The sequence below is a fragment of the Hyposmocoma kahamanoa genome, unplaced genomic scaffold, assembly GCF_003589595.1.
Source record: "Hyposmocoma kahamanoa isolate Upper Pololo Valley unplaced genomic scaffold, ASM358959v1 63, whole genome shotgun sequence".
Lineage (NCBI taxonomy): Eukaryota > Metazoa > Arthropoda > Insecta > Lepidoptera > Cosmopterigidae > Hyposmocoma > Hyposmocoma kahamanoa.
Window position 1 is genome coordinate 10,944,700 of NW_020653851.1, and position 9,385 is coordinate 10,954,084.

Sequence of the window (9,385 nt, forward strand, 5' to 3'; positions counted from 1 at the left end):
TTTCAGTACAAATCGGCAATTTCATACTTTAACCCCTATTAAATATACTAGTAAAAAGTACCTTCTGCATTGTAAGGAATCACTTCATTGTCTTCTAATTCGTCGGCCAATGCTACACAACTTTTCTCGTCATCACCTAATGGACAGTCTGGAGTACCATCACATACCCTGGCCATCTCAATACACTGGCGAGCATTTGCGCAAACATATTGTCCTTCCTCACACCACTCTGAAAAATTAAACAACAATTTATTATTAAATTATGAAATTACGTAATACGAATATCTAGTTACTTTTGGTGAACAATGTTTGCAACCATACCACATTTGTTTTCATCAGAATAATCCCAGCAATCCACAATTCCGTCACATATTTTGGACTGCGAAAATTCGGCTCGCAAATAGTCGGCGCAGGAGCATGCTTTCTCGTCCTCTCCACCAGCACAGTCCAACAGTCGGTTACAGCGCGACGTGATAGGCAGGCAAGCTCCGGTCCAGCACCGGAAGGACGTCACATTGTTACATTCCTCTAAAAATAACACAGAGTCCAGAAAATTGTCCTCAATATATTTAATAAGCAACTGATACAAGCTGTTCCGGCTTTTACCTTCTTTGACGATCTCTTTAACGATATTCTCTTCTGTTTCTTTAACGGGCTTAACAAATGGTTTACTGTAAATTTTCTCTGGTTTGTTCAAACTGTTTTCTTCTTGTTTTGTAGGAATTTTGTTGTACGTTTTTGTTAAAATTTTAAATCCAGCTTGGTTTAGGGTGTAACTGGAAGGTATTGCCTTTGTTGAAATTACACCCCCGGGGGCACGAAATAAAGTGGTGTTGTTGGAGTCGGAGATAGTGGCAAGACTTGCAAGTTGTTTTAACTTTTCAATAGTTAATGTATTGGTATGATTAACGGGTATTTCCAAGACGACGTCAGGCTCGAGCGTTAATTCATAGGCAGGAAGACTTTGAGTTTTATTAGCTTGCTTACTACTTACAGTCCCTGTTACATGGTAAGATACTCTATAAGTCCCTTCGGGTAAAACGGTGACGTTTGTAATATGTGTATTCTCAGCTGTAATACTATCTTTAATGGGAAAGTTTAGCTCATCACTTGATTTTGGAAGTCTGTTACTAGTTGAAGACATTTCAGTATTGTGAACCTTTATGCTATCAGAAACATTGGTTAAGAGCATTTCGTCACTTGAATCTTCATTTTCTACAATTGAAGAACTTGTTACGATTTCTGAAGCTTCTATATTGGTAAAGTTATGCATTTGGATGTATTTTTCTGTACTAAGGTTATCTATTATCTTTTGTGTTTCTGGGTCACTACGAAAAAAACTGCGTTCATCTTCTTTTAATGCTTGTGACTTCAAATCAATCTTCGGTCGAGGTCTCAAAGGACGGTTTACCCCAAGATTCGATTTTGCAGGCAATAGCGTGATTATCACAGATGTAGTGGTTTCTATTTCCTCGTCAGACACTACTTCAACAGATCCCATTTTGTTATAATTATGACGTTCGTCACCTTCTGGCTTTTGTTTTTCTTTCGGTGGTTTGTCTGTATTATGGGTATACCTCTTTATAATGTCTGTTAAGTTCTTGAGAATAGATACTTTGTTTGTGAATTTAGGGGTGGTATTTGGAAATACAGCATCATTTTTGGTTATAATTGCTTGCAAAGTATCATTGTAATATTTTTCTGGAGAACTTTTACTAAACGTTTCATTATTATTGGTGGACGTGTTTACTAATTCCCATGTATGGTGAGGAGCGCTTGTGCTGGGAATATTTGATACTTTATTATTGGGACGTTTTGCAGAGTTTTCTTTGCTGATGTTATTATGCTCTTCTTCAATTGTTTCAGGGGTACTCGATAGTAATGGGGTAGGAGTTGTGATAGTATCGTTTATGTCTTCGTCGGTACTGGAGTAAGTAATTGTTGTTGTAGAAATTGTGGTACTAGTCTCAGGAAGCTCAGTAGTAGTGTTCTGTTTCTTTAAAATAGAAGCGCCTTCTATTGCTACTTTTTCGGTGCTATTGTCTTGTTGATCCAATTGCATCACATTCAAAGACACAGATGTGGTTTTCTCTTTTGGGGGTCTCTCAACAGGTTTGCCGTCATTATCGTCAGAAGAAGAAATTTTGTCCGATGAGACCTCTACTACTGAGCTAATCTTATCCACAGGAATTGGGTGCGGTTTGGGATAATTTGATCCCAATGTTTCGGTATTTTTTAGGGGCGGGGCGAACGTTGGCAGAGTGAAACTTGTGTAGATGGGACTTGGCACGTATACTTCAGCGGCCAAGTTAGCATCCATGTTGTATATCCCTACTGGCTTTTTAGTAGATCTCTCTCTGTGTTGTACCGGAGGTATGGGTGTGAGCATACTTTCTAATATTGAAATATCATCCTCCACAACTTCTGCTACGCCTATTCTATCTTTAGCGTTTTGATCGCTAAGTGCTTCGTCCATAATAGGTATTGTTTTAGTCGTAGATTCATAATATGGTCTTGTTATTGGTCGCCATGGCTCATTGTCCACTACATGTGGTACCGTAAATAATGTATCGATTTTTGGTAAGTCCTTGTAATGATTCTCGTTCGTCAACAGATCGAATAATATTTGTGACAGGTTTGCAGTTGTTGATTGGACAATAGGCGTCGTAGATACTGTAGTTGATGTCGTAGTTGTGGAAGTACTTACTTTTTCATTTTCTTTCTTAATAGTGGGTTCAGTTCTTGGTTTGACATTGAGTGTTGATGTAATAGTAAAAGGTCGAGTATTTGGTGTACTAGAAGGAACTCGTTTTGTTGTAGTTGGTCTTGCTGTTGTTGGTTTTGGCGGAGGAGTTCTCGTACTCGTATTCTTATTAGCTACTGGAGGTCTATGGCTACTTTTATCGTCATGACGTGAAGGACTAGAGCTTTGCTTATTCTCTGTTATATCAGCTTCAGTCTTTGTGATCTGGAATGAGCCTTGTACTACAGGAATATTTTCAGTGTCTATTTCCGGTTCATCTGGATCTTTCTTTTTTGTTGCTTGATTTGGTTTCACAGTCGTCTTTCTCACAACTCCTACTCTAGTTTGAAGCGTTTTATCTTTTCCGTTTTGAGATGGTGGAATTTTTGGATGGTTCACTGCCATGCTTTCGTTCATAGCTTCTTTCACGAAAGATTCAGAATGATAGGTATGCTCTAAATCCCTCTTGATTACTATACTAGATGTGTCAATTTTTATCTGTCCAAATGCAGGGTGTTTTGATAATAAATCTTGAACTAAAATATTCTTTAGCGTTTCTTCTATATTCGATACCGAACTGAAACAAAGAAAAAAATATATATTTAGTGTTAGCGAACAATCAAATGGCAATTTAACATAATAAAAATAAACATATCATGCACATACCTAGGAATTTTTCTTCTGTCAAGATACAGTCTGAAGTGCACATCCAGCTGCCGATCGCCGAAGCCAGTGACGTGTGCCCCTGCAAAGGCCTGCCGCAACAAAGACGGCGCGGCGTATACTTGCCGTAATGCCGCCCCGTATCGGCGCGCACGTTCGCGCCATGCAGGGCTGTTAAGAGCTCCTCCGTACACATCTCCACGCGTCACTCGGAGAGTTCCCTCGAATGACATAAAAGCTGCAAAAAAAAACAAATCCAACAACACCTAATATGTATATGTAAGTGTAACCATAAGTTATATGTTGTATGCATGATATTTTACTAAGTACAAAACGCAAAAAAGTTAGTACCTACAATAACAGCAGAATGTCTGTAACAACTTGTTCATAGAAGCTATACTTATTATTGAAAACCTAAATTATGACCTTAATATTAATCGTAGACCTTTTATACTATTTACACTGATTCAGAGATAATTAATGTCTTCCCATCGCATGCCTCTGAGTTTGTGTACTTGAAGGTGTCAGAACTTACGTTCGCCGTTGTCGGGTCTCAGGGCGCCCATGTAAAAGGCGAGAGCTGCTACCGCGAGTACAGCCACGGCCGCCAGCAGGGCTCCGCCGACCAGCGCCGCGGAGCAGAGTCCGCTGCTGCGTGAACTGCTGCTACGAGGGTAACCTCCGCCCGCGAAGCGGTATTCACTCTGTTGGCAACAAGATCAACTATTCATTTATATTTCCTTAAAGCATCAATATTTGATATTTAGTTACTCGGTATTTTTTACGAATACAAGAAGGCATCAAAGTGCGTAATATGTGTTGGAACCCCGAAGTACGACAAAAATCACAAAGGAAAAGAGAATGCTCGTGTTGATTTACTTCTACAAAACAATACAACTCAAATACATGTTGCATTATTTATACTTTGTTTTATATTCTACAAATATGCCTGTATTTTACTCTGAGAAGGAAAGGAATGAATGTAATAAACCTTTGATACATACTACAAGACTTCGTATTAGTTTTTTTGTGTGTGCATATTTCGCGCTAGTATGATACGATTTAATTCAATTTTTTCTCACGTTGACAGCTGTTTTTGTTGCGATCCTCAAGGTTTCGTACGATGTGCTCTTAATATTATATAATGGGTCTGGTTCTTTGTTTCTTATTTCCTTGTGTCGTAACAATTTGTCAATGGTCATAAAAAGGACATAAAGATAATTTATTCAATATAGTCAGCGGGCATGGGAAATAAATCAATTAGACACTAGCTGAGTAGTTTAGAATCCCCACGACCATGTCACAATAAATGAGCGAATTCAGAAGTTAATTTCCTAAGTTTTGTATAAAAAAATTATATGAATATAAGCTTTATACGCCCTACATCGTTTATTTAGTTAGAGTAGGTATAGTTTCCCAGTGGGCGCTGAAGAGTCCTAGGAGCCTTGGAAGCTATTGGGTGGCGCTGATACTGTCCAGGGGGTGCTACCGCATTTGAAAAAAAACCTGAATTATCCATATAAACTACATTACATATGTATATATAATTTTTTCCTTGTGGTTTTTTTGTGTTAAGTTAACATAAAAAAAATACGTGTTTTCAATCTTTTTTTGGCAGTGGGCGTTGAAATTTTTTTACCTTGCGTCAGTGGGCGATGAGTCAAAAAGTTTACCTTAGTTTAGTAGACCTCTAGAAATCGAAAATTGGCGATTTTCAGATACATCTTTAATTTTATGTGGAATATCTCAGTAAACCCCTATTGGCTCTAACCTCTTTTATCATTTCGCCAATGACATATTACGCCTCACATCAGCGACGACGTCCTCTGTCCGCTCGACATCTACACCGCGCAAAAGGACTAAGGCTGATACCATTCTACGAGGCCACGGCTTTCCTTAAATTGGACTTATTTATTAATACTGACATGTTCAATAACTCAGAATCGAAATACTTGGAGACGGTCACCATACGAAGCTCTGTGGTCGAAATTTCGCAGTTTATTTTCGGACGGTAATAGAATCAATCCTTATTAGTACCTTAGTAGTATTAGGGTCAAGATAGGAAGAGACCTTGTTTTGTTCACTTATTAGTAATGCTAATGTAAGTAGTGCAAAATAAACAAATGTTTGCGGCTAGTGAAGGTTTGTTTGTACCGACTTTCAAATTGTTCTTGTACTTATTAAAAGTTCAAACAATATAATTATTAATACAAAGATCGAACACAAAGAAACGTGTCTTCGACCTGATAAGACTCGAACCTGCGTCTGTGCCACACCAGGCCGCCTTGGTTTTTCTTTAAGTTCGATCTTTGTGTTAATAATTCAAACTAGTGGAGTAATTTCACAGAAAATAAATTAACGTGGTAATAACATATTAATTACAATCAATATTAAAAAAATATGTCCATTTATTTAAGAAGGATACGAACAAGAATAAAGGCTGATTAAAGCATAATATAGATATTTTACTGTGCACGGAGCACGGTTCGACCCCGGCACGGATCATATAAATCAACGAAAAATTTACCGATTAATATTAATGATAAAAATATTTATCTTACTTTGTTAAAACTACATTTTGTAATACGAAATAGTTTCCAAGAACAAATGACTTCAAACAGAAGTAACCATTTAACATAACTAAAAGAACGAACACTAAAGTTCTATATGTGCACGTATACGTAGAATTCGAAGTAATTTCGCCAGGACACGTCGTTCGGCGATCATTACGGGTGGGAACTTGGGCTGGGAACCGCCCGCGGTGACCCATCTATCTACCGTACCCGTCGAATGCCAGTACATGTAAAGGACCACGCCATTATCACTTCACACCGTAAATCTCTGCCTGATAGATACTATTATCCTAACGGAACATAGATTTTGGCATGTTACATTACTTGCTTATTTCATATATAGTACATTTTTTTCTTTGGTAAAGCGTTTTCGATTTTAGGTTAATATTTATTCAAAATATGTAAAATTAATATTACTTTTAAAAGCTTAAACTCCGAACAATGTATGTATATTGGGTTAATTTTTCTGTTTCCATTATTTATTTTTATTATCTTACAGCGTAATTTGATCATTTAATAGACTCCAATCAAAACTCAGAAACAAAATATTGCCTGTTTTTGTTTTTGTCCTCAATAATTATACCTACCTACTGTGGGAGCGGTGGCAATTATAAAAGGTTTGACATTTTTACAAACGCAAGAATGAAGAAAGAACAACTGAGATAAATGAGCCTCTGGACGTTACGTGGAGGAGAAATATATTACTCGGACATATTATTTCATACCTGGCCACATACATGTTGCCTGTTTTAGGAAATCGTGTGCGGTGAATATATTATTATCACTCATGTCAAATTGGGATACTTTTCGGAACAAACATTGTTTCAATGTCTACAGAGATATTTTGAACTGTTTTTAAAATGCTTTCTTGAGAACATTGACTTACTTGAGAAAGTTAAATTATGTATCTACTTTGTAAAACTAAAAAAATCCTTAATTATACCTAATTTGGAAAATCACAACCAATATTATCTACATATAATAAATTATTAAGTATGTATTCCATTATAATACAAAATACTTACAATACAAAAATCTTCAGCATAAATTGTTTTTGTGACATACGAGTACATTATGTTATACAATAAATAAGTAAAATGAACAACAAAATTACAGGTTCCACTGAGAGTTGACCTCAGGATCGATGGATTGAGAGACCTGAGTGCTAAGCAAAAAGTTTTTATAACATAATATGTATAAATTTTAATATTTCAAATAAATATAATAAAAAAAAGAAAAGAACAGGTCCCACCGAGATTTGAACTCGGATCGCTGGATTCAGAGTCCAGAGTGCTAACCATTACACCATGGGACCGTTGTGTAGCACTGCCGAAATAGTGAACCAGTTGATTTATCTCTCTCTCTCGTGAAATAAAAATATTGGCTACGCTCGAAGCACACTTCTATTTGCAACTTTTGCAAACTTGTCGTTTTGTAGACTGTAGCACCTTTTGTAATACGATTTAAATTAACTTATCTGATTGAGTATTTTCTAATGCTTACTAAAATAAACAATTGAAATAATATAATTTTATTTCGCCGCGCCCTCTTAGCAATATTATTATACCTTTGAATGTGACTACTTTTTGAATGCTGCTTATAATTTTTGTTTGTTTGTTCACATTAATATACCCCCATTACACCTTAATATATTTATAGTATTAATATATGTATAGTCTATATAAGAACATAATTTTTAGAGTCATTTGGTTAGATTTAAATAGCATAGTAGCATCTAATAGTCTGTGGTTGTATCATACTAGCCCATAATTTTATAACATACTTTTTAGAGGCGTTTCTCTTTTGAAGGTCTTCGTCCAATTAAGGTTTCCTATTAGCGAAGTGCAAATGATCTCATGATCTCTCATAACAACCATCGCATTTAAATGAGTTAGTATGACAAGACGTTCCTTATCATAATAATTAAAGTGACTAATTTGCTATTGTACAATTATGTCGACTGCCGAGTCTTTAAAGACGACCTGCTGACCGTGGTCTTAATGCAACTGGGATGCAATAATGCTCCCCGCATTGAATCGACTGTCATACAATGCTGCAATTATTTTCGAGGCACATGCCAATTTCACGCTAGTTGAACACCAATTGACGTCTAACTATAATTGCTTGCTATTTGACACAATTAAAACGAAATAATTAATGTTGATACATTGGAATTTCTATATGTGATTTGTTTTTTGTTGCTATGATGGTCAAGCTCGATGAAGCTTTAGTAGGAAAATAATCTGCACTTGATTGCCTGTACACACTGTATTAAGTATATTCACGGCTCTTTATATATAAATAAACAATGCGATGTTTACCTCGTGATGCATGTTTCAAGGCTGTCGTTCAGTGTAATACCTATACATGTACTATTAATAATCATTCACTCTACTTTACTTTGATTTATTATGATGGGAAATTAAGTTAACAGATTCTTGTACATCAACATCAAAACACATTCCACGTACGTTCCACTGCTGGGCATGAGTCTCCTCTCAGGCGAGGGTTTAGGCCATAGTCCGCCACTCTTGCCTAGTGCGGGTTGGGGACTTCACACGTTTTCCGAGTGTTGTGAACTTCTTCAACGTGCAGGTTTCATCACGATGTTTTCCTTCGCCGAAAAGCTCATGACAAATTTCAAATTAAATTTCGCACATAAATTCCGAGAAACTCAAGAGGTGCGAGCCCGGATTCAAAACCACGTCCTGTGCTCGGGAGGCGGTAGGCCAAACCGTTATGCTACCATGCCTTTTTTCTTATACATTTAAGTTAAAAAAAATCTCGTTCTTTATCCATTAAAGCAATAGAATTTAAGTATTTTAAATTATTTATCATAAATAATGTAGCAAAACGTCAAACTCCATAATAATATAACAAACAACACAATGAAAACTTTTCAACTATAGAAAAAAGACGTAGAATAATAGTATCTAATTACGAAAGATGACTTTGAGAAGTGCTTGAAAATGGTGCCAGAGCCGTGACAAAACAAAGACTGATAACTTCGGATAATCGCTCAAAGTTAAGCCATGGCCTGTTGTGCCAATACATACATAAGTTAAATTGCAAAAGTTGTACTCGCCATTATTGCGTTTTGTAAAAATATGAACAAATGACTAAATTAGATTGCAATTTCCAAATCAGTCTTGTTTTTGTTCCTTACAGTAATAATAATAATGTTTATTGTTACAAAATAGTTACAACACAGTAGTGAAGTCCCTGGCACCTGAGCTAGGTATAACCTGTGTTAAAGTCAGTGTCCTCTCTCAAACATTTGACCTTAGATTTCCTACTTATTTCTTAACAATTTTAATAGGTATATTATTAAATATGAATTACATATTTTATGTTTTACTGTGTGTGTGTGTGTGTGTGTGTGTGTGTGTGTGTGTGTGTGTGTGTG

At 36.3% G+C, this 9,385-nt stretch overlaps 1 protein-coding gene and 1 non-coding gene across 3 annotated transcripts in view; both read right to left on the reverse strand.

The window, feature by feature from the left end:
• LOC113230394 overlaps positions 1-9,385 on the reverse strand; it is a 53,052-nt gene that overhangs the window by 4,041 nt on the left and 39,626 nt on the right. For both annotated transcript variants that reach the window (XM_026464301.1, XM_026464303.1), the window contains exons 3-7: positions 3,942-4,110; positions 3,410-3,644; positions 607-3,320; positions 322-528; positions 62-229 (exon numbers count right to left, since the gene is read on the reverse strand). In XM_026464301.1, the coding sequence (XP_026320086.1) occupies positions 62-229; positions 322-528; positions 607-3,320; positions 3,410-3,644; positions 3,942-4,110 (3,493 nt within the window). The remainder of the gene's footprint in view (positions 1-61; positions 230-321; positions 529-606; positions 3,321-3,409; positions 3,645-3,941; positions 4,111-9,385) is intronic.
• Trnaq-cug lies at positions 7,223-7,294 on the reverse strand. The gene has a single exon. It is a non-coding gene; the product is annotated as a tRNA-Gln (tRNA).